General features: G+C 34.2%; 1 protein-coding gene across 1 annotated transcript in view; it reads left to right on the top strand.

Moving 5' to 3' along the window:
* The window catches only part of unc-13-4A (BAI1 associated protein 3), a 253,039-nt gene that overhangs the window by 60,255 nt on the left and 165,531 nt on the right, over positions 1-27,253 (top strand). The window contains exons 17-25 of the mRNA XM_080174126.1: positions 17,633-17,687; positions 18,433-18,521; positions 20,857-20,919; positions 23,401-23,482; positions 24,008-24,051; positions 25,245-25,328; positions 25,638-25,682; positions 26,837-26,888; positions 27,137-27,192. Coding sequence (XP_080030252.1) covers positions 17,633-17,687; positions 18,433-18,521; positions 20,857-20,919; positions 23,401-23,482; positions 24,008-24,051; positions 25,245-25,328; positions 25,638-25,682; positions 26,837-26,888; positions 27,137-27,192 — 570 coding nt within the window. The remainder of the gene's footprint in view (positions 1-17,632; positions 17,688-18,432; positions 18,522-20,856; positions 20,920-23,400; positions 23,483-24,007; positions 24,052-25,244; positions 25,329-25,637; positions 25,683-26,836; positions 26,889-27,136; positions 27,193-27,253) is intronic.

Here is a 27,253-nt window from a genome sequence, read left to right as displayed (position 1 = left end):
AAGTTTAAGTGTTGAATTATGTAAGATTAATTACATATTCTTTTAACTTAAGGAATTTTACTTTAAAATGATAAATCAAAGTATTAATGGTTAGGGAGCTCAACCATAGTTGCTTAAAATACTAAAAGTTATTCGTGTGTACAGTCTCTTTCATAAAATCAACTTTACTATATTGCTTTTCAGAATCACTAGTCCTCTATTTTTAAATTTACATCCGCTCATAATGTATATACCTGACAGCCTGGACGCGCATCAGAATATTAAGGAAAGATTCGAGGAATCAATGAGAGCGGCTGCGGCCACTCTTGCCAATTCCTCGTTTCTTGAAAACTCCTTAGACGACTCGAGTTCAGTGTACAGCGACACGTCTGGGATGCCAAGCCTTGCTGATGTCGATGACTATGGGAGTACAAGTACTTTTGAATCTGTAGAGTCCGAAAGGGATCAAGGGGAGATGTTTGGCAACGAGCATCTCTCACTGATGCTTAGTAGAACGATACAAATCATCTGGTCTCTCCTCAATTCGGTGGTGCAGAACTCCTGCGGTGACATTGGTGACGATGTTGCCGGAGGTGATTCTGGGTCTGCCGAGTCGAGGAGAGACCAGAAGACGAGTCTGGACACACTCAACATGGATGGCTTAATTAACATGTTGTTGGGTTTAGGCTTGTTTTCATGTGCTCTCATAGTGGTCTTCTTCGGTGCTGTAGGGCTTGAGACTCTAACACGTTTAGACAACACCTCAGACAGGTCGCTGGCTCGCTGGATAAGAGATGTATGTATGCGCCTCCGAAACATAGGCGTCAGGACCATTGAGCTTCTTCACTGCGGTAACAGGATCAACAGGACTAGATCTGGGGTTACGTCGCCAACTGTGGAGCCGTCGGATACCATGTATGAAGCCGCATCCTCTGTGATGGATGATATTCTGTCAGATACACAGGTGAGTTTTCTTCTGTTGTATATTTCTTTTCTGTTTTGTATATTTTTTTTTCTAGCCACCCGTTTTGTATAATAAAGCATCATGTTGTTGCAGGGTTGTTCTGTCCTATTCTCACTTCCTCAACGTTGACTTTCGGCTCTTCCATATATATCGCTCACCGTTTGTCGTCGTTTTATGTCGCCAGAGAAATCCGCTCGGTTACCGCAATTAAATTGAGATACCAGTTAACATTTACTAAAATCTTAATTAGCAACCTAATATTATTTCCCTCTGGGAAGGTTAAGAGTTTGCTCGTGCCGCACGTTTCTCATTGGGGGTTTAAATGTTAGATCAAGACTTTAATGTTTTCTTTATGTTTTAGGCTCCCTCTGCTAGTCCATCGACTCCAGCCGAAGTGAGATCCAGAGTTGGGCTGTTTGCCGTACACCGTCTGTCTGCCACTGAGGATCGAGTTACTGGAAGTAATGTGCTTGCGGGATTGGATACCTCGTCGGGAAGTCCTGGCTTCCGTCCGTTGATCTTTGATCAAACAGAGCGTCTACATGTAAGTATCCATGCTTTAGTTTTCTATTAATTTTCAGAAAGAGGCTGTACATTTGTACACGTATCCAGAGGTCTTGCAACTAAAATTCTTTTATTGGTAGAATATTAATCTTAAAATGTATGGTTGCATAAGCATTTTTGAACCGATCTAAGATTTTAATTCTAGTATAAAGTGGGTTGAATTGCTACCTAATCATATATCTTTACAGGATTTTAGGCATTCTCATTTCCTGATTTTCCTAGATTCTTTGTTGGCGTTGCGATTAAACTAATAAGATCTATTATATTTTAGGCGACCAACTCAATCCCCCTGACGCAGTTCTACACCAATATGGGGAGGTGTAATCGGGTCAGTTCTGAGAGGACAGCTGAGGGATCCAGCGACAGCTCTTCCTTGAGCTCTATTATGTGCCTTAGTCGCATTGAATCTCCATCTGCAGCTGATTTGTCTGTGGTAAGTTTGATAAGCTCTTATAATATTTCTTCGTTGCAAAAATTACGTAACTTAGACTAGGCTGCTTAGCTCAGATAGCTATGCTTTTAGACAATAATTTTACTTTAACCATGGTGTAGCTCCTTCCTAATGGTTAATGTTAAGATTCTGGATAAAGTAATAGTGATGTATATAAAAACTTGACCCCACAAACATGTATGGATAAGCGTTGATACATTTTCTTGTGAACATTTATTAAAATGATTGTCTAATAATGTCCCTTTTCTTAATTTTTTAGGATGCGGCCAGTTTAGTCCCACTGGTTGACGATATCGAGGACGCCGATCTCCCGCCCATTAGATTTAATGCGGTGAGTGATGAGATCGAGTACCCCACACCACTGCGAGTCCTCAGTTTAGAACGTCTGCGCCGCTCCATGCGTACTCCAACTCCTGCCATCTTGGGAGAGATAACATCAGCGGAGAGTAGCTTCAGTTCAGCTACGCGTTCCTCAGATAATAACAGAACAGAGGACTCCGGCGTTGAGGGAGTCCCTCGACGTCGGGGTCCCACGTTCCCTAAACGTACGCCGTAAGGTGGCGCTGTTAGCTTGGTTGAACTATGACATACAAATTTTAAGACAATGACCAGTTTTAGACAACATGTGACTAAATTTACAGATTTTCTAATTTTTTTTATGTAACTAGTCAAAATAGTAATCACTATGAAGTAAAGACTTTTGTTATTAGACATTATGACCTTTTATACTGTACAAAGCCAAACATTAATTTACACTTCTGCCATTATGTTATGTATATACATGTTTAGTCTATAAGGATATTTAGTATGTAAGGAAATGATTATAAGGTTGTATTTTCTTTATGCCCATAATTTAAAACTTCATTCAATCTTAATTACTTTCTTCGTAAGCGAACTAATCCTTTTCTTTTCTCAATAGTATATTAACAACTGTAATTACAGCCTTATGTCACAGTTTATTCATTCTTGTTAGCTTGTAAGGGTTATGTATATATAGATATTTAATCGAACTCGCACCTCAGTACCTTTTCTCTAAATTTCATTGATATCCATCCCTGTGCATTAATCGTGAATTTTAATTGTGCTGTGATATAGAGAGGACTTGTAAATAGCATATATATTTTTTTTTTTTTGTAACCAATATCTAAGTAGACCGAAAGACTGACGTTAGACAAAGTTATTTACATACGCTTATTCAAGTATTTTTAAGAAAACTCATGTAAAGACTGTTTGTGATTCAAGTAATTAAAGTAATATCATTGATTGGATGATCTCATTAAGGAAGCTTTATTTAATTAGTAAGGCTTAGAATAAATAGCGTTTCCCTTTTAAATTTCAATACAATAGTCATAAAGTTTAAAGTCTCAAGGTAAAATGTTCTTATGTCCCTTTGGATTTAAAACTAAGTCTTATTTCCAACAAGTAGAGTTAAATTTTTGGCTCACGTTGGCTTGTTGTTAGGCTATGTGCTTTTTATATGTACAAATTCAACATTTAGTGTTCAATTAATCGTATTAGCAATCTCGAAGTTTTATTATGTGCCAATATACAGCTTATGTCCTAATTATATTAACTAAGATGTTAAATTGTCAGAAAACTTCTTACTATCATAATGTTTTTCAAATACTGTAAAAATAAAAATTTATGTTCTGTTTTCGAAATTGATTCAATTTTATATTTCCACCAAAGAAAAATATTTGTCAAAAAAAATTTTTATACCTTTTCTAAAGATTATTTACTTTTGATAAAATAAATATAGCGATTTTAAGTAGCATATACACTGTTATTTACTGATTTAGTATTTGTTGTGTACAACTTCCGTTTACGTAGCTACTCTATAAGTATTATTGTCTGTTCCTTAATTTAGTTTGATACATAATTAAAGTTTATTTTTACAAGGTGCTTAGACTAGCTTACATCCACTTGGTTTATGATAGCTTTTATAAATAACAAGATTTCTTGCTATGTTCTTTTTGATATCTCAACTATGATTTATGCGATTAATTTCCTATCGTTTTCAATAATTACATAGAGATATATGAGAATATAAGTATTTTACATCAATACACATATGTACAAGAGGTTTTATCATATGCAAAACTTTTATATCGTTAGGATACGTCCGTACGTCATTGTTAGAAATCAGATTATAAGAATCAGTTTTAATCTAGTTTACTCTTCGTGGATAGTGGGGAGAGTACAATGTCCAGAAATGAGGAGGACTGTGTCTCTCAGATTCTCTATTTGGCGTGCTACTGCCCGTAATTCGTCTGTTATAGTCTGTCGGCTTCTATACTCCTGCTGTCTATACCGTATAACCAAACGGTTGTATGCGTCTCTATAAGTGTTTCTAAGTATACGACAATGCAAGTATCGTACAATACGACTAGGTTGGCTGATTCCACAACTAATTTTAAACGATAACATTTCTTTAATCATCGTAAGCAAGTTATAACAATATTCTACTAGGTTCGCGAAGGTCTCATGTAGAATTCGTTGTGATCTAGGCATAGGCTTTCGGAATCTAGTTTGCATTTTATAGCTTTTGTAAAATATTCTGTTAAGACTTACGTGTTATGTGATAACTGTAGTACTTCACAAGGTTGGTGATTTCCTCACTTGTGGATATGTTATAGTAAACTGACTCAATTTCAGGATAAACTTTAAGTTATCGTTATTGTTCACTGCTACTACTAAAATTCTGAGTGGGCGTTTCCTGTCCGAAGTTATAATTAAAGTTTTTGACATATTTTTTTGTATGTAGAGTGGTTATAGTTTCTAATAACTAATCAACTCATCACAATTCAAGGCGTATATATATAGGTTGCCTATTAGTACTGCTATGTTTGTACACTTTGTACAATTTGTATTAAATGTTTTAAATAGTTTTTGTGTATATGTCAGGGTGCGTATTTAACATTTGTAACATTCGTATTTTTGTACAATCTGTATCAATCGTTTGACTCTGTTTGCCTATACAGAATCAAAACTCTCTATATGCAATTTTTTTATGTAAGTGTTTTTGAAGGGATCGACTTTTTAGTCGATGTATATTGCATATAGTTGGTCTCCCCTGCTGAAGAGAAAAGATGTATATTTTACCACTGGATATATAACCTTGAGTGGGAAAATTTACATGAATATGATAACTTAGTTATCAGATTAGAATAACATATTATCATATTGTTCACAAGTTTACAGGGTAAATGGAAATGTAAATTATGGTTGTGAACTTGTGCCATTCCGAAATCTGACATGTCTATCATTTATTTTCCTAAGTCGTCGACCTCCGGTAATAAATACGGAATCGAGTGTCATGTCCTCATCGGCACTTGAGTCCTCTATGTCCGAATCAGAGTCTAATGGTTTCTTATTTTGTGACGCTTGTTTTCGTGTTTCTAAGGGTGAGTGTGCGCGTATTCCTGGTTGTGGATCCTTTGAATTAACCGGGAATATAAGCGGAAGTGTGTCATTTTTAACTAATGTGGCTATCTCTTGATTTGTGAGTTTATTATAAGGCTTTGTAATAATTCCCCTTATTTCCTCTGGGAGGGTGTCAAAATGTTCGTCCATAGGCTTGAACTTTTTGATTTCGTTGAAAGAGTATTTAAATATTTCAGTTCTTTTGTCTGAAATTCTTTCAAGCTTGCAACTGTTAGGGCTTACATCCAAAACTCTATAGGGTGAAATATGATAGATAGGAGTAAGATTGGGGTTAACACCAGGTGTAATAGTGTTATTTCTAACCAAGACAAGATCTCCTATATCAAATTGTTTGTGTATGCGGGTTTTGTTAATATACTTTAGTCTTGCCTCCCTTCCCTTTTCAATAGCTTTTGCTGAAATGTCCAAGTTTTCTTGTATACCGTCCGAGAGGTCTTGCACATAGGCTTCTGTGCGAGCTATTTCAGGGTGATATTCATCCGGTTTTATTGCTCCAAAGAACAATTTAGACAGGGAGCTACGTGTCCCGAATAATAATTCCATGGGTGAAAATCCAGTTTTTGGTATTTTAGTGCAATTATATTGTCGGACTATTAACAGTAGTAGATATACCCATGAGGTTTTTGAGTCTTGCGCCAAAATTTTAATGATTGGCCATTTTATTACTTTGTTGCTAGCTTCCACCAATCCTTTAGAGGGTGAAAAGTACGCAGTAGAATACAAAACTCGGATGCCAATAGAAGCAAAGAATATCAAATTTTGCTTTTCTAAAAATGATTTTGCATTGTCGCACAATATTTGTCTGGGGGGGAAATTAGGATAGAAATAAAACATGAATTTGTTTATAAATTCACGGGATGTGAGTGATTTCATGGGATATGCAAGAATCATTCCTGTTAGTTGGCAGACTATAGTGAGGATATGATTATAACTACGATATGGGGGCAAGGATTGTATATAGTCAATACTCACACATTCAAAAGGTCTTGAAATTGTACTATAAGTTCCTACTTGTTCTAGTTTTGTAGATGAATTTTGAAGTTGACAATTTAAACAAGATCTAGTGTAATTTCTAACATATTTCTTAAGGTTAGGGTGGAAGAAATTTTGCATATTCAAAAGCATTTTAATTTCTCCACTATGTACTAACAAAAGATGAGTATAGCATACTAATACTGGTAATAGTTTGGTTGGGAGATAAACCTTTAAATCTCCTTTTATTTTTGTGAACAGAATCGTGTCTTTAAGTTCGTAGTTCTGTCTTTTATAAGTGTAGGTATTTGATTTAGAGGTTAGACAACGTGTGTAAATATCAGAGTATTCCTCTTTTTGGTTTGCAATTATATTTTCTATGCTAATCCTTTCTTTTAGGATTTCCAAAGGTCTTAGTACTTTGCCTATAACTCTATGTTCTGCGGCAAGTGAATTTATGGTGATTTTGGGTTTTTGTTGCTTTGGCTGTGGGGGTTGTTCATCATAACCCAAATAGTCGGGGTTATCCATAATGAACTGTGTCCATTCTTCAATAGTCCAAACTTTATATTGGGGTAAGTTATCTTCAAACCCAGATTTAATAAATTTAGGTAGGGCTACCTTTTTAATGCTTGGTAAAGTAGCCTTATATGCCCTTGTTAAGAAATCTGCCAAATTGTCTTCTCCTCTCAAGAAAGACATTGTTAGCTTCGGTATTAGAGTTAACAGAGTGGTATTCCACCTCTTTAGTTTATTAACGGCTGTTAATGCTTTAGGATTGAAGAGATAATAAGCACACTTTGCGTCTGTTAACAAAGTACATTCACAGCTTGGACCTATTAGAGTTCTAAACGAGTTTGCTGCATAAATAATTCCTAGGATTTCAATGTCTATGATATGTAATCTTGACTCAGCAACGGTAATTTTCTTTGAGGTGTATGCGATAATTTCAAACATAGACGCTAAAGATTTTAAATTAAAGCTATTGGTTGATGAAACCATTGCGGGTCTTACTATGTGTTGCTCCTTGTGTCCATATAGTAAAAATACAAAAGGGGGTTTTGTTTTGTCTGAACAGTGTTGAGTGACAGGTTTGGCACCCTCTATATTTGTGATAACTATCACAGGACGGTACATAGCTACACTAAGAGCTTCAAATATGAGTTGTTGCGGATCTAGATATACATATCCATGCTCTAGTTTGCGAATAAATTCTAAAAATTTATCCCTATCATTATTAAATACAAATTGAATATACTTTTGTCTCAACATCGTAGAACGTATAATTTTTGATGCTCTTTGCAGGATGGTGGTCAAAGGTGTTTGAACTTTATTTAGTTCTAAAAGCAATTGTAAAGATATCCCAAGACTATTGTGTACAGTGTCTTCAGGATAGCCCAAAGTTTTACTAGCCAAATATTCAAACTCGGGTGGTCCATCTTCAGACATACGCTTAGCATAATCCTTAATGTTTTCACCTTCATTCTGCAAAGGTAGGGGTAAAATTGGTAACCTATTATCATAAATAACATGGTGTACAGGATCATCGAAGTTTAGCCCAGGGGGTAGGGTTTTAGCCTGTAATTCTGGTGTCACTATTTGCGCTAAGACTGCTGAATATGAGCCAGTTGAGGTGCCGGCTGCATCTGACAAGATAATCTTAGGTGCCGATAAGTTAACTAATTTGCTAAAAATTGGTCCTGAAGCTAAAGCTTTCTTAATGTCTTCGAATGCTTGTCTTTGTTCTGGAGTTGGGACAAAAGTTTTACCTAATCTAGTAGATGTAAGTGAAGTTAGAATATGTGTAGGAGCCATAATATCAAATCTTAAATGTTTATGCATACTTTGTAGTACTCCCATAAAAGATCTCATTATAGTAATATCAGTAGGCATGGGAATATTTAGAAGTTTTTGTACTCGCCTTTGATCTACACAGCAATAATTATGTGAAATGAAGAACCCAAAGAAATTTACCCTACTTTTAAAAAGTTGTGATTTCTTTAAACTAATCTTTCCTTTATGCGTGTGTATTCTCCCCATAACTTTCTTCAAAATCTTAAAATGTATATTCAATGATTCTGATCTAGTTTTAGCTAGTTCAGTTGAGACAATGAAATCATCATAAATGTGTTGGACTTCTGGGATAGGTGAGTATACCATTTTGGCTAAATCACCGTCCATTACAACATTACCATTATCATCATAAACCAATTCCCAGTGTAATATCTTTTCCATAAATCGTGATAGACTTTCAGGTGAAGTCTTAATGCTGGTTGGTAAGGATGCGTGTCTAAAAGCTCCTAATGGGGTTGCAAACAATGTTAGGTCTCTGCAAGAAGGTTCTAGCGTTATACTATGAAAAGCGTTAGCCATGTCACTACTACTATGCACAAATTTATCCCTTAGTGACTGAATCAAATTTTCTGCTGTGGGTAGCAGTGCAGGTTCAGACTGCAGACAAGGATTCAATTGTTGAAAATTTACAATTAAACGAGGACAGCTCCCCTGATCCGACTTTGGAATCAGATAAGCTGGGCTTGCATAGTTGTTATAGGAATCCCCATCCAAATTAGCTCTTTCAATGGTGCCGTTCTTTAACAAAAACTCTAAGATAGATTGCATTTGCATTTTCTCTACGGGTGATAAATAATATAATTTCTTATGCTGGGGTAAAGTTTGACCAGGTTTTAGTCTAATTGTATAATTGCCCAGATATTTACTCATGTTACCTCTATCAGTAGAATGTGTAGATATGATATCGGGGTAAGATTTTAGGAATATGTCTTCTATATAATGTCTTACCTCTGGTGGATAGTCTGACAGCACCACAAGATCCTCTGGTTTAACAAACTGGTCCTTTGGCACACTATAGCCAGTAGGTTCTGTTACATAGTCCATGAGGTTATCAGATTCAGCTATATGTTTTAAGCCAAGTTCAATAACGTCATCACTATTCTCAAAGAGTTTATTCTTTTCGGGATCTGGTGTAGTTAGAATTTCATCAATATTAGAACGGTAGTCAGATAAGGCTACTCCTGGTACTGGAGTGTCATTGTTTATAGCTGTAGGATTCGGTATATATCCATCAGCTAAAGGAAAAGATCGTTCTACCAGATTGATGGCGCTGTATTTTGGTAGCTATAAGAGTTGGACTGAATTGTTTCTGGTGTCTAGTGAGATCTGATTGATGGCTGGAGCCGTAGCTTTCTCTGCGTGTTGCTCCAGGGCTTGTACAATCTCATCTAGCTCAGTTGTCACAGATACATTGTGTAGGAATGATTGCGTAAAATCAAAGTCTGTGGTGATCTCCTTGACTACAAATTGGTTGCTTGGTTCCAAGTATCCGGTGATAACAGTGTTAGTGATTGTATGTTCAGTGACATTTGTTATCATTGCTCTTCCACTAAGTTGTCCTCGGTTGTTGACAGTCAGTTGCGTTTGTCCAGGTTGAATTTTAATTCCTCCATTTCTATCATTGGCAATGTGGTCATCGCTGAGAATGACTTTTGTTCCAGGAGCCAAGTTGAAGAAATGGTTGATGTTCATTTCTATAGTCTGAGTTTCATTAGGGTCAATTTTGTCTATTGTCCCTGTGCAGAGTTGTAACTCATAATCAGAACAGAACAGGCTATCTAGTACTCTCCCAGGATGGAACATAGAGTATAGATATGGTGCTGGCGGGTGGTTGTCCGCAACGAAAGTCAACCCTAATTGGAGATCTCTAATGCCATTCATTCCGATGATCATAGGTGTGACATTCTTGTGTTCCTCAGGTACAATCATAAATGGTACTGGTCTATAGATGCCTGAGAATTGTGTGAGACGAATCATGAGAGTTATTTCTCCAGCTACTGGGATTTTGTGTCCAGAATAGCTGACAAGAACCATGTCACTCTTTTCCAGATGGTTCTTAACCTCATTTTGTTGTACTCCAAATAACATACCAAAATAGCTGGTTGACATGATATTTCTGTCTGCTGCTGAGTCAAACAAAGCTGTCATGTATACATCGTAGTTTCCATTTGACATACAGCCGGAACAGTTCAGGTACATTTTCCTATTTTCATCCATGATAGCTGCAGAGCTATCTACCGCTAAAATCTTAGGGTCATTAGGATCCATTCGAACGGTGATAGCGTTAACCCTACTTGTTCTGCCACGCTCTTTGGATTGTCCATTGGCTTTGGCCTCAACCCATTCTTCATATGCCTGTTTAAACACACCACCAGGTCTTACTTTACCACTATGGTACAGTTCCATCATCGCTGGTCGTCCAGGGCATAGGTGTTGAGCGTGGTATAGGTCTTTGCCATACTTCTTGTGACAGCTTGGGCAGTATCCGGATGTTAGTGCTGTTTGATATTGTCGTCCTTGGTCATCGCACAGTAGTCTGCATCCATCTGATATTTTGTGTGAATTTTGACCACATGCACCGCAGTAGCGCTTATTGGATGTTCCATAGGAGATATGATAATCTTGTTTGGTGTTCTTTTGTGGTTGTCTATCTCTGTTATCCCTGTTTTCTCTGTTGTAGGTTTTAGGATAGGCTGGTTTAGCAGTAACTTCTCTAACTGTTGGCCTTTTATAATAGCTTGACGTAGCGGCAACTTTAGCAGGCTGTTTGTCTCTATTCATTCTTGTATCCCTGTCATGTGAGTAGTTGGTGTTGTTTGTCTTTTTATGAAGCGACAAATCTCCATTGTAACTGGCTGATACACCATTCTGCTGTAGGTCCAGATCTAGGTCTTCAGTTCTAGGATACATGGAAGCGGTCAACTCATGATATGTAGGGGATCTTCCAAGATCATGTGTGAGATTGTGATGGTTTTCAGATGCTATATTGCGGCTATTTGTTGGTAAGCTACGTTTGAGTGCCTCCACTGCAGTTATGTTGAATACATTCTGTCTTTCCTTCTTGTCTGTATAATGAACAGCGGCTCTGCTGGCAAGATTCTGAATTGTACTGACAAGCTTAGGGAATGACATGGCTTTGGTTCCCTTAAAGGCTATCAGCTTAGCTTGAGCTTCCTGTGGGCTGATGAGTATATCATACTGTAGCAGTAAGCTATTGTAGACACTTTCAATAGATAGTCCAAGATTGAAACTCTGCTGGATAGTAGTATATGCTTCGCCAGTTGTGGTTCTAAGCATAAAGGTTTCAAATTCTGATCTTGAGAGGTTACATAACTCCTGAGCAGTGTTCATCTCTGATAGGTAATCAGTAATGTAGGGTGGTTTGCCGTCTCCTTTGAAGCAATGCTTGAGAGGGAAGGTTCCATTGGCTAACTTAAGCTTTTGATCGTTGCTTAGGGTGCTCTTGCTTGCATAGCTGCTTGGTGGTTTAATTCCAGTTTGGTTGGTGAAGTTACTGAAGTGTCGTTGAGTGCGTTTGTCATTCTCCTCCTGTACAATACGCTGGGCTTCTAACTCAACTTCACGTCTTTGTTCCTCTTTGTATTCCCTCATACTCTGTGTGTAGTTGGTACAGAAGTTCCTCTGAGTCCACACGTAGGTTGGGGTTACAAAGTCTTATTGTATCCAGGAATTGTGGGAACAGGAAATTTCCCAGAGGATCTGATAGTGTTGCTCTAACGTATCGATCTCTGATCAGTGCATCTGGTGAGTCCTCGCGCATGGGTGTGGATCTTACAGATTCCGTGTCTGGTTCTGGCGTCTTGGTTCTCTCACCATTCTGTTCTGGTTCCTCCTGGTTGGGCATTGGTTCCTCTCTTCGTGTATCATCTCCTGCAGAAGCTGCATCAGCTGATGGAGTTCTTCTTCCAGGCGTCGTCGAGCGTCCTCGACGTGGAGTGTTCGCCTTTTCAGCGTTGTCATCTTTCTTACTTTTATTAAATAATGGCATTACAGCTAGCTTAAAGCTTTTAAACTTTCTATGAGTTCTTTAAAGAAGCTTATGAGATGTTGTACTATTTTAGGATTTAAATAGCAGAGGTACAAGAAGAAACTGACTAATGCGCCTAACGTTAAAACAATCAAAAATTGTTTACAATAACAAATTTTTCTTTTAAAGTTGTTAAATATAGATGAGTATGTATTGTCTACTCCACCTACAGTTGTTTCTACGTCGTGAATGCTTGCGTGTGAGCTTTGAATCTTATTCTGGAGTGTGCGCTAATGCACTCTTATCCTTAATTAAGCTCAACTGTAGAAACACTTCTACTTAGACTTATTCTATATTTGCCTATAAAGCTAATGTGGGTTGTTTAGCTGTACAAATTAGCTATAAAGTTAAATAGAATGTTAAGGTTTGCAGCGAAGTTAATTTGGGTATGCTAATATACTATCACAAATTAACTGTTATTTGCTTAGGCGTCGACTTTTCCTAGCAAATGTTATTGTTGAGAAAAACAGCAATTTATAATCCTTGTTGAATTCTTACTCCACTCTAAGGATATGTAGCTTACAATCTGCTTATTCCTGTAAGGCTTTATGAATATAACTTACTAAGGTTCACTCCCAAAGGATCGTCTATATTCTAATAGTATTGCAACAGTTTTGCCTGAATATCAAAGATCTCGCACCCAATACTTATAGTTGTATTAGGGTATGCCTACCAATCCTACTAAGTATTATTCGCGAATTATTATGGGGCTTCACTTGTGATTTCAATCCTTATAACTATGTTATTGAGACTCAATTTAGATTGTCCTATATATATGAATATAATCAGTTTGTTTTCAAGGTTATTATAGACCGGATGTGTTCCACTTAATTAGTGGGAACACAAAATTCTATGTGTCTTACTGAAGTGTGATATCCTACGCAAGGTGATCAATCTATACGCTGGAAGTTGTCAATCAAACTCTTTAAAGTAGACTACAAGGTTGGTGTTATTGCTTGGTCAAATATTATTGAAAATCAAATTAGCTGAACTAGTGCACTCTTTTTTCTAAAAAAGGTAACAATTTTAGATTATAAAGATTATGGACTATATGTACACACTTTATTTTACTTGGTTATAGACTTTATGCTAATAATCCTAAGTAAAATTAAATTTTCTCAATGGTATAAAAAGAAAATGTTCTTTCTTTGTTTTAATCCGGATTTTTATAAAGACAGTAGAGTACTTCCAATATTACTTGCTACTTCTTTTAGAGACGTCCCAAGACTCCCAAGATAGGCTGCTGCAACCTTTTGCTGCGTTTGGTTACTAGAACTTTGTCTCTTATAAGTGTGCTTTTAATTACATATAGGGCTTAGGTTGTTGACTATACTTTTAAATCACTAATATTCACTATCACTAATGATTGATGGTTTATAACTCTTCTCAAGTTGTCTGTTGAATTCTGGCGGCACATGAAATAGAAATTTTAGCATTAACAAAGCAAGTAAAAATTTAGTTTTCATGTCCTACTTATTGTTGAGTGAACTGTTTATTGTATTTATGTTTATGTTTGTAAGGAACATACAAACAAAAGAAAATTTTCTAAGTTAAGATTGAATTAAAAACTTTCTAAGTCAAAATAAAATAGAATCACTCTAAGTCCAAAGTTGGAAAATTTTGACTAAGTCCGAAAAGTTTCTAATGAAATTATTCTAAGTACAAAATCAAAAAAAATTCTTTTTTTTTTTTTTCTGCTTAGGGAAAAAAAAATTCTGAAAATATCTTAAGTGCAAAGTTAATAAATTTTGACTAAGTCAAAAAAAAATTTTCTTATTGAAATTATCCTAAGTATGAAATTAGTGAATTTTGACTAAGTACAAAAAAAACTTCCTTTCAATGAAATTATACTAAGTACAAAAATTAGTGAATTTTGACTAAGTCCAAAAAAAAATTTCCTTTCAATGAAATTATGCTAAGTACAAAAATAGTGAATTTATCTTGAGACAAAAGAAATAGAATTACTCTAAGTCCAGACGTGGAATATTTTGTCCGAGATGAAATTTCCTAACAGTTCATTCACAAAGCTACTTTAGAGATTGCCTATAAGTCAAAAGAAATAGAATCACTCTAAGTCCAATGTTGGAGTATTTTGACTAAGTGCAAATCTCGCTAAGTTAAGGATTTTAAAATTATAAAGTATTAGAGCGTTAGAATTATCCTTCACCAAAAGAAATAGAATCTCTCTAAGTCCATAATTGGAATATTTTGGCTAAGACAGAAGTACTCTAAAACAAAATTTTTCTTTTAAGTGTGGAAAATGAAATTTGTTGATCTAGTTGGAAAAATTGCAATTATTACAAGTCCGAATTTTGGTAAATCTCCAACCAAGTTCACAATTTCATAAAATTACTATAAGTCCAGAAATTCGAGATTCTCTCTGTAACAAAAGAAATAGAAACGGTGCTAAGTCCAAAAGTGGAATATTTTGCTCAGAGTCTCAGGAAGTCTCTGGAATTATTTCTAATTGCATACAGCAATTTGTCTACACTTATATCATCTCAACCGATCGATGTTGAGAATATCTTTGAGACTTTGAAATATTTTGTTTAACTCAAAATTTTTGGAGGCAATAGTTATTTTGATACATCCGCATATAAATCAGAATTGCATTAAGAATATAAGTCCTAGGCATGTATAAGTAAGTGCAAATCTCAGAAAATCGGTTCTAACGGCATTAAAGTATTAGTACAGTTTAACTTGAGTATAAATGCTACAAGTTTGTAATAATCTTTTGGCCCTTTACTACGACTCAAGAGTACTAACTGCTTTCGGCATATTGTTTCAGAAACATGGCTCCAAAGACAATATGTATCCCAACTAACAGCGTTTCCCGTGTTCTATAGGATTTGCTCCTAAGTTTTCATTAAATAAGACAGTTCAAAATGGTCCTTTACAAATAGTATTTTGATAGCTTATAAATGAAAAGTTACTCCATGCTTGATTCTTAATAAGTTCTGGTTTAAGTATCAAAGATTCAAGTATTTCAACACTTAGAGAATTTCCGAATAAGTAAAAATCATACTAAGTCCGAAGATTTATATATATACTCCGCCACCTAGCACAACTCCTAAATTTCAAAATTCTGACTAAGTCCAAAAAATCAAAATTTTGCACATAGCTTAATCATAGATTGTTCCAACCCAAGTGTTTTACTAAAGAGAGGTGGACATGGAGGTGCCGGTGTGCTGGTATTCTCTAGGGCCTCTAGAGTGTCAACCAGTGCGAGTGTCCTTATAGGGCGGCGACCAATGGCCACAAATATGCTAGCATTCTCTAGGGCCTCTAGAGTGTCAGCTAGTGCAACTGCTCGTACACGAGGCTCTCAATTGCATTTGTGTCGTGCCTTTCAGTCCCTATCTCTTCAAACGCCTCATAGTCCTAACCTTGCTCTCAAATAGTTTCACAGGTTTTGGTAAATCCGATTTTGCCATAACTACAATTATTCGATTTTGGTAAAAATACCTGCCTTAGGCGGTTCGGGTACGGTAAGGAAAAAAAAGAAAAAAAAATTTATGAAGTAAAATTTTTCCAAGATACAACCGGTAAGTTGCACCATTGTGTGTGCGAATGGGGCGTTTGTCCATAGTTAGGTATGGAGACCGCTCTTCTATGAGTACTACTAAATCCTAATTTTAATGTAATACACATAGACATTCTCATCGTCGGTTCGTTTGTTTAGAATGCTTAACCCTCTATTCCCACAAGTATAATACGAATTTGGTTGAGCTGGTGGAAGCTCAACAAAAGACCCACGCGAAGTATTATATTGCTTTAACCTAAGAATAAATGGTTGGTTTTGATATTCGATCAGAATTATATAAGTATATTAAGTATTAAGGAAGGAAAATGTTTTTATAAAGTGTATTTATATTACAAGTGCATAAGTTAAGTATGAAAATATTTACAGGATAAGTGTTAAAATTATAAGTAGAGTAGGACAGAAATGTGCCCTAAGTCCCAAGCAGTGAATTGTGCTAAGTGTTAGAGTTCTAACATAAGGCCTGAGCTCAATTCATGCTAAGTACTAAGGGGCCTAAATTTAAACTACAATGCATGCCAAACAACTAAGTCATTACCTTTTAAAGCCAGAAAGAGAAGTTGATGGTAGGAGAGTTAATAAATAACTGAATAAATTCAAGAGGTACATGCTATAACATTAGCTCTGGACCAGGATTTTAGTGTTTGTCTGTGCAATTAAATATCTGTGTGTTAATATGTGACGTAAATCAGGCATGGTTGTAGGCATACATATTTGAACTGGTAGTTTATATGATTACATTAACTATAAACATAATATCTTTAATAAACATATACTATTAGCAAATCACATACAGATTACCATGAATAGGCTTTCGTTTATGACGTATTTATGAACGGTTTAGTTATTTTAGTCATATCTTTAAATAGACCTTTAAACATATCTCTACCCACCAACCTCTTCCCCTATTTTTAATTTTTGAAATTACATATCATTAGCTCCATCTGTGGGCTCTAACCCTATGAGGCCCTTCCAACCCATATTTAACCTAACCATAGTTATTGAGTAGCTATAGAACAAATATTTTAACAGTAAAAAATAAAATACTTTTAAGTGTTCTAGAAACTAGAAAAAATATTTTTAGAACTATTTGAAGAACACGTGATGTCTTTTTTTTTTAAAAAACATGGAAATAAAATAAAGTCGTGGGTTTCGTCGTATTTTCACAGAGTAGCTTTTGATATGTTATTATAGGTTAGGCAGGGTAAATGTTAATAATTGCCCTGCAGGGAAAATGCGCTACTTCGTTTTCTTTCCATGATCCAAAAATATTGACGCAGTACTAATAAATATAAATGACCAAGCTAGATTTGCTTGATTCACTTCACTAAGAGATGCGATTGATAATGAAGATTTTTTTCTTTGAAATTCATTTCGTTATGAAGCAGCAGTAGTTACTAATTTATAAATGTTATGGTTGAGATAGTTCTATAACTGTTAAAAATATGTTTAGCGCAAAGCTACTCAAAATTTGTTTCAGTGGCTGTAGGTTTAGCCTTTAAATGTCTCATGCTACACCCAGAGATCTAAAGGAATACGCGAATAAACGAATAAATAATGTATTGTCCGATGACAAAATTGATGATGACAATTAAACTTTTTTAAAATTTAGTTTGTACTCTGCTTGTTTGAACCACCTCATCATATATTCAATAATAGTTTTAAGCCAACGAATGAGAACGTATGTCAACAAAACTACCTCTCATGATATACATGTCAACTAATCTTACAAAGCAGTCTTTTCCCAGAATATTTGCTATGTAATCTTCATGTAAGCTTTGCTTCTAGTGGAAATAATTTTCCTTGTTTTTTCAGTGATCCTTACTGTATGCTTGGAATTCGTCCTGGTTTTGCCTCCTCAGTTATTCAGGTACTACAATTTTATGTTCCAAACAAGAGCGAAATGGCCATAAAACACAAATTATAAATATAGTGTTTGAGTGTACTATCATTTGAGGCTACGAGAATCCAGGGGCATTCTAAAAGGGTTGGAGGGGGGTTGGTGAATTGAATATCGACCCGCCAATTCTAGCTTTTTCCCCCCACAAAATCTAGGAAATATCTTCCAATGACCTATAAGAAGCTTTACTGTAAAAGAGAGCCATAATGACATCTCACGGGTAAGGACACCCACACAGAGAAACACAGACATCCTTTTGAATAATATAAGTATAACAAATATGAATGTTTCTTTGACAACGATTTCCAGAATCAGTTTGTCTCAGAGAAATAAAGGTTAAAAAGAAATTCAAAACGCAATTTTTTAAAATAATAAAACTATAAAATGACTTGCAAATTTGAAGCGTTTGACTTTACTAATTATATTTTCTTGATGAGTCATTACAGTTTCCATAGAATTATTTACATGGTCTGCTAAGTAGTAGGATGTGAACGTGTAAAAATATTAGGATGTTTTTTATATCAAATTAGTAGGATTGTGTTTATCCTTATGACGTAATAGAAAAGCGAGGCAGATAAAGGAGTTATAACATCCTATGAAAATATGATTGGATATATGTATAATAAAAGTTGGGATATTTTTTGGTGTGGGGTGAGGTGTTATCACCATCCCAAAATCTTTGAACCCCTAAATTTTGTTTATTTGTATACTTTAGGCCACAAGCACAACAAGCTCTTCACGTCCCCGACTCTTCTCCCAAATGTCACAGCTTTCTATTGATACCAGCTATGAACATCCATCCAGGTAGTAATACTAATCATATTCTATTGATACCAGCTATCAACATACATCCAGGTAGTAATACTGATCATATTCTATTGATACCAGCTATCAACATACATCCAGGTAGTAATACTAATCATATTCTATTAATACCAGCAATGAACATCCATCCAGGTAGTAATACTAATCATATTCTATTGATACCAGCTATCAACATACATCCAGGTAGTAATACTAATCATATTCTATTAATACCAGCAATGAACATCCATCCAGGTAGTAATACTAATCATATTCTATTGATACCAGCTATGAACATCCATCCAGGTTGTAATACTAATCATATTCTATTGATACTAGCTATGAACATACATCCAGGTAGTAATACTAATCATATTCTATTGATACCAGCTATCAACATACATCCAGGTAGTAATACTAATCATATTCTATTGATACTAGCTATGAACATACATCCAGGTAGTAATACTAATCATATTCTATTGATACCAGCTATGAACATACATCCAGGTAGTAATACTAATCATATTCTATTGATACCAGCTATGAACATACATCCAGGTAGTAATACTAATCATATTCTATTGATACCAGCTATGAACATACATCCAGGTTGTAATACTAATCATATTCTATTAATACCAGCAATGAACATCCATCCAGGTAGTAATACTAATCATATTCTATTGATACCAGCTATCAACATACATCCAGGTAGTAATACTAATCATATTCTATTAATACCAGCAATGAACATCCATCCAGGTAGTAATACTAATCATATTCTATTGATACCAGCTATGAACATCCATCCAGGTTGTAATACTAATCATATTCTATTGATACTAGCTATGAACATACATCCAGGTAGTAATACTAATCATATTCTATTGATACCAGCTATCAACATACATCCAGGTAGTAATACTAATCATATTCTATTGATACCAGCTATGAACATCCATCCAGGTTGTAATACTAATCATATTCTATTGATACTAGCTATGAACATACATCCAGGTAGTAATACTAATCATATTCTATTGATACCAGCTATCAACATACATCCAGGTAGTAATACTAATCATATTCTATTGATACTAGCTATGAACATACATCCAGGTAGTAATACTAATCATATTCTATTGATACCAGCTATCAACATACATCCAGGTAGTAATACTAATCATATTCTATTGATACCAGCTATCAACATACATCCAGGTAGTAATACTAATCATATTCTATTGATTCCAGCTATCAACATACATCCAGGTAGTAATACTAATCATATTCTATTGATACCAGCTATGAACATACATCCAGGTAGTAATACTAATCATATTCTATTGATTCCAGCTATCAACATACATCCAGGTAGTAATACTAATCATATTCTATTGATACCAGCTATGAACATACATCAAGGTAGTAATACTAATCATATTCTATTGATACCAGCTATGAACATCCATCCAGGTTGTAATACTAATCATATTCTATTGATACTAGCTATGAACATACATCCAGGTAGTAATACTAATCATATTCTATTGATACCAGCTATGAACATACATCCAGGTAGTAATACTAATCATATTCTATTGATACCAGCTATGAACATACATCCAGGTTGTAATACTAATCATATTCTATTGATACCAGCTATCAACATACATCCAGGTAGTAATACTAATCATATTCTATTGATACCAGCTATCAACATACATCCAGGTAGTAATACTAATCATATTCTATTGATTCCAGCTATCAACATACATCCAGGTAGTAATACTAATCATATTCTATTGATACCAGCTATGAACATACATCCAGGTAGTAATACTAATCATATTCTATTGATTCCAGCTATCAACATACATCCAGGTAGTAATACTAATCATATTCTATTGATACCAGCTATGAACATACATCAAGGTAGTAATACTAATCATATTCTATTGATACCAGCTATGAACATACATCCAGGTAGTAATACTAATCATATTCTATTGATACCAGCTATGAACATCCAAAAGATGCTAATTTGATTGATTATTACACTCCCTTGATTTAAGTTTCATGGAGGCTATCAATAGAATATGATTACCTGAATTGTTAAAATAAAGATGTATTAATTTATTTGCAAATAGTGTTAAAGTATGCGAACATCAATAAACATGAGACGATTGTTTAAAAGCTTTTGATTGTCGAATTAATGTACGAAATTCCCTTATTATATTTTTATTTCTTAGTATGTTACTTAAAGCATTTAACAAAGATAATCTTTAAATACTTTTTGCCTTTAATCTAAAATTCATTTTTGTGTTACTAGATCAGATAGCAGTGATAACGGAGAGATTGAAATCACGGAAAATAAGACTAAAAAATACACTAGGTAATATGTACTGTGTAAATCTTTATTTGGATCTTTATCTTAATTTTTTTTTAAATCTTAATTATCTGAAAAAGCCAAATTTTAAAAGTATTTTTGAGCAGCCTTTACAGTTTTTTGTAATGCTCCATTCCGGCAACATTTTATCGTACTTGAACTCCTTTTCCCTGTTTTTCAGTAGTTCCATATCCTAGATATTTTCTTTTGCCTAAAAAAAGAATAGTTACATATAATCTTTGATTTAAAGACAAATAGAAGAAAATGTAAAATAAATCGTCAATTTACAGGAACAGATAATCTTTGAATAAAATTCACTAAGGAATTATGGAAATGCGACTGAAGAAATTTAATGTTGCACATTAGTAGAATCTGCAATAAGCCCCAAAAATTACCTATACAGTCAAGGCAAAATAATCATAAAAGCCTAAAAAAATCAATGAAAGCGTAAATACTATTTTCTCGTATTCATTCAAATCGGGTGGATAGGAACCGGTTCTCATCCATACGAAAAAAATATGGTTAGCATCTATTATATCCAGCTTTCTATGAATATAAAAATGTACAATCATAAGATCAAAACCATCTTTTAATCTTATAATTGTACATTCTATATCCGCGGAAATCTGTTTATAATTCTCGCATTTTCTATGTCTGTACTCGCCCTGTACTTTATAGGATTCTAGAAAGACCCGTGCATATACCCATAATATTAATTTTCTGACTACTATTTTTTAAAAGAAATATCTTTAGATAAAGATGATGGAAATAAAAAGGAAGCTACGAATTTGAATTGAAAGCAACCTTTTTTGTTACCTTTGATGTACTGAAATTAAATTTTCTTATAAAATCATTCATAGTTATTATAGCGAAAGGTTTGAAAATAAACAGGTTTTTATCCCAAGCAATTATCACTTCAACATCAGCTATAAAACTGTTGGTAACTTCATTTCAAATCAGGTTTAGGTAAAATCAGGAATCTTAAGGGATGAGACAATCGACAAAAAACTTATCTGCAATATACACTCCCAATTATGATAAACAAATTAACACTGCTAGTTTTTTTTTCTCAACCAAGCAAGTTTGAAAAAATACCCAAAGTTTTAAAACCATAGTAAAATCGCAATACTTTGGGCACCAATAGAATTTAGATTTCTTGCTTTCCCTGAGGGCTATTTTGAGAACACTGAACTAAGGGTTAATGATTTTTTAAAAATTTTGTAGGCAAAATTTTGCCCAAGGTCCAGCAAGGCCTTAAGCTTTCATGTCTTACCTTTATAATAACATGAATTGGATAATTCAGCACTTTTTCATTAATGCTTCTAAGGTTTGTCATTTCAATAAAAGAATTTAACTTGAACTGTTTAACATATTCAATTTATTTGAAATTAAGGTACACTTGACATTACATTATATCACCTTAATTAACATTTGATGTTTAAACATTTGCGTCTTAAGCCTCAGTGAAATCGACATACAAAAACTTTAAAATATAGCTGATTGTCTAAACCTGTTCCTGAACAAACATACATGTTTTCGGAATTTTATTTCTGCACACAAGTTGGTTTTAATTTTAAGCTTATAGCACCGTTGCCAAGCCATGCTATACATAAATAGAAATATATTTAGAAAAGATGATGTTATTGTTTTTTAAGTTTAAAGTTGCATACTTCATGGTAAACTTATTTTCCAACTTTTTGTAAATATTTTTAGAGCATCTTGAGCTGTACAATCAAGATGTATTCATCAAAATAAGATGAGCACTTTTACAAAGTAAAATTGATTTTTACATTGCAATGTAAACTTTGAGCTGTTTATATTTGTGCCGAGGCCATCTTTATATGTTTACTTGCGGCTACGTCCCTAGAAGTCCCCCGCCCGTTTTTTATTTAAATTTTTAAAGAAAAAGTAAATATTTTATGAGGTTGGGAAATTTTTTTCTTGTGACGATTTCTCTTGGGAGGGTTGTTGTACCATCACCCAAAACAGTTATAATTCTTTCCTAGACCTATGATATGCTACATTATAAAGGAGAGCATTATTGTTTCAGCGTTATCAAGATCTTTCGGTACAAACAGATTGACAGAAGACATCATGATTCTTTTATATAAGGGATTAATATATAGATGATTTATAGAAAGAAAAGGAATACAAATTTTTTTACATATTTTAATTTCCATAATAGCAATACCAAACAATATGGTGTCTATCCGTCCCTTTGAAGCAAAGTATAGCTCAACAAGTTTTGTTTTACAGGAGTTAGCTAAAGCTTTTTTTTAATAAAGACAAAATTTATTTTAACCTAAGATTGGATGTGCAATTAATTCCGTGCGCATTTAAACATTTTTTTCAATGGAGCGGTTGTTTATTTGTAAATATGAAGAAAAGGGGATTTGAGATAATAAGCTGTATCAATAATTTGCGATTATGAAGCTTTATTTATTTGAAGTGTTAAGGGGAAGTAATAGCACACCATTTCTTTTTCAGTCTGCGAGAGAAGTTTAGTTTCCGGAAGCGAGGCGACAATTCTCCAGGATTAAAAAGTAAATTTAACCATCACAGTTCACAGGAATTTCTCATTTAACCTTACAATTAAAAACGATATTTCGTGGAAATTTCTAGCAGAAGCGGAGCTACTCTTCATGTCATATCTATAGGTCTGTCTGTTCTCCAATATTGTCTCATACGATTTGCTCTATTGCTAACGCCGTATTTGCATCACCCCCCTCCCCCCCCCCCCCACCACCACCACTACCACTTCCTTTAGGTATCTCTTTTTCCTAATCTCCTCAATTAATTGCCTACTAGTGTGTTTTATTTACTTATTATATTTGAAATATTTTCATGCTGAACAATCCCTGAGGGGGGGGAGTATTAGCCTGTGGTGTCTAAGTTCTGCGGGGCTACTCTGTTCCTATTATTATCTAACTTTACTAGACCTAAAAGCACACAACACTTTACTCTACCCCCGTATCTTAATTCATTTCGGTGTAAGTAGGGGAAGTTTTGTGATCGACTAGACACTTTAGGGAAACCGACATCTATTTCGTGTCTTAAATATAAAATATATGTAGCTTAAATGAAAATTTTGTAGAGTAATTTATCAAATCAAGATGCCAACAGACGTGGCAGCATGGCGTAAGTTCATTTATATTAATTTTTAAATTTTCAGGGAGAGGACAAAGGAAGGTAATTTTTTTAAATACAAAAAGTATTTCTTTTTCTGAATTTGGTATCTTGTAGATATGAGGGGGAATATGGTATGTTTTTTTTGTAAGAACAGCACAACAATAAAATTAAAATTTAAATAGTTTTAATTTTATAGAACCATTAACCTTCAAAGGACCTATGAGAAGCTAACCTGTTAAGGAGAACCCAATCGGTTCAGCAATTAAACACAGACACTTAGAGATCCTGTTATTTTTATATGAGAATTATTTATATTTATCATATTTAATCTTTAACATTTTTACAATGCAAAACAATTATGTTTGGATTAAAACTTAAATTTTCTAGATTAAAAAATAAAAATGTACTTTACTTAGTTGACGAAAAGTTGGTTCAGACATTTGAAAATGGTTTTGACATATTTGTACAAATTTATTTGGCACTAATTGGTCAAATTTAAAATTTAAAATAAGATTTTATTATTTATCTTTTTTATAAAATAGCGTGGTTCTGTATAAGAGTATGTTAAGTAAGATCTCGTAGACGGTTTCCATTAAAGTTAATTATTGGCTAAGGGAATGAATATATTATTGCTTGGATCTAACAATAAATTTTCATGTTATCTAATAAAATGAAACTTACAGCGGGGTTGAAATAACAATTCTCCCCCTTCCAGCCCTCTTACCCCATCCCTTTCCCTCCTTTTGGATGAATGAACAGACCAATAAACAAGTTCCATTTTAACAAGCTAATTTTTACCCTGTCGAATATCCACGTACATTCAACATCCAATTCTACATCAAGGTCAAGTTTTAGGGTATGTGTGGAACACAGTAAAAGTGTCGGACTGATTATGACGTAACAAAAAAATTAGCCAATGAGATGCCATTATTGACCAATGGTAAAATTTATAGTGGCCTCTCATTGGCTAGTTTATTTATTTACGTCATAATCAGTCCGACACTTTTACTGTGTTCGTATGTGTGTGGGGGGAGGTGGGGGAGGATAAAAGACTTTAATAATCTTAAAAATCAGAACATATACCATATTTGTTTGGCATCTCATGATAAACAAAGAGATGTTTTTTTTCTTGTGAGATTCAGTGATTTTAAAGTCAGATGCAGCTTTGACTTAAATATGATTTTAAAAATATATTTTCTTAGAAATCAGCTACCAGCTAAGTTTATCCAAGGAACCAGTGTAAAAACAGCCACGCTTAATCCTGTTTGGGAAGAAAAATTTCGTTTGTAAGTTCATTTTTTATAACATATAGCTTTTTAAAAAGCTTAGGCAATTTTCCAATGTTTCCAATTATAATGTTTAAAATGTATGTAAGGACTTTCTATTATTTTTTCGACAATTTCTAACGATCAAATCTATCCGTAAATGATCCTAAATGTGTAAAAGCTACGCCAAAAAAAGATAAGTTAATTCTTAATAAGTTTAGTGAATATTATTAACTTTCAAAAGAAATGTTTTGATGTAAACATTTACAAAAATTTATGGATTTTAAAATATTTTTCTCTTTCTATGTAAAAATTATTTAAATTTTTCAGTGATATTGACGATCCTAATTCTGACTGTCTGCATTTGGATATTTGGTAAGATTTCATTTTATTATCGAAGCTACTAAATAGTTTTTTTTTTCTTCATTCATTTGATATTAATTTAAGGGTTTGCTACATAGGTTGTGGTCAAACATCTATAAAAAATCTAATATATCGAATTCATAATGGCAGTTAAAATCACATGGTATTATAGACAGTTTTTCACGGCAATAAAATAAAAAAATTAGTATAAATTTTAGTTTAGTTGGCTCCGAGGGGCAAACAAAACTGGTATGAATTTTATGATTTTTAATTTATTATTCGTGTGCACTTCTCTATAATACCAAACAATGTTTCAGTATGGCTCAGAACAGTTTTAATACAGCGGAAATTGAATGGATTCGGAGCCATACTCGAAAAAAAGAAAAATATTGAGTTAGAGAAGATAGTTCTAAAAAAAGCAAAGAGATAAGTTAAAAATAATATAGGTACAAAGTGTATACTATTTCAATTTTAACTTAAAGCGGATTATAATAAAATACTTTTAATTTCTCTAAAAGCAAATCCTTACAAGAAGCCTTTTAATCGCATTTATAAAATATTACTTTGAAAGAAAAAAAAATATTTGTCTTTCTGACATGGTTTCGAAATTATATCAAGGCTCAGCAGATGCCATTATAATTGCTGACTCTAAGCTGCATCTAAACTCAGCCTCAGCCTTGTTTCAGCATCAACGCATTTTAGAAGCAGCTTTAATTTTACCCTACCTAAACCTCAGCCTCAGCTACAAACTGTCTATTGATTATATGTTTTTATCTCAAGCCATTGACAGCTTCCAATATGGCATTTGCAGCTGTATCAGCTCTAAATGACATTTTTTACTGTACTAATAAAAAATAGCAGTGGCGAACTATTGAAACAGCGGCTTCTTTTCAATATATCTCTTTAAGAAAGATTACTTTGTATTGTATTGGTTAATATGTAGCAAGGCTCGGCAGCTGCGCATCAGCAGCGACTAAGCCTGAAAATAAAACCCGTTTGGTTGCTATGAAGATTTTTTTATAGTTTATTTTTAAAATTGTAAAAGATTGATTTCTTTCACCATGAGGCTTACAGACTGCTGGCGTTAGGCTTCGAGCCTTTGTATGTCAGACCCCATAACCAGCTAGGGTCGGTCAATCAGTCAATGACTTGAATAAACTGTTTAGGGACCATGATGATGAGATTAGTGTGATGGAAGCTGTTGGTAAATTAAATCAGGTAGGAGTTATCCAATCATCAAACAAGGACTATTACTTCCAATAAACTCATAAATAAGCTAAACTAACTATGTTATTGCATAGAAACCTAGTACATTCAATGAGGGTTTGGAATTGCATATTTTGTTAATAGCTTGCAAGTGAACAGTTGAGCAGTGATAACCCCTTCGCTACAGACAACTTTCCTTTACGACAATACATAACTGATTGAAAGACCAAATCTTAAAATTCAAGTTTGATTATTTACAGGTTAAAGGTGTGAAAGGGATGCGAAGGTTTTTCAAACAAGTGGCCCAATCCGCCAGGTACGGTGATATCTAACAGCGTAGAAACTCGAATACTAGCGTATATTATTGCCCATGCGTT

Source organism: Acartia tonsa, chromosome 10 (genome assembly GCF_053477335.1).
Source record: "Acartia tonsa isolate MP-2025a chromosome 10, ASM5347733v1, whole genome shotgun sequence".
Taxonomy (NCBI): domain Eukaryota; kingdom Metazoa; phylum Arthropoda; class Copepoda; order Calanoida; family Acartiidae; genus Acartia; species Acartia tonsa.
This window is presented reverse-complemented; position numbering and strand designations above follow the sequence as displayed.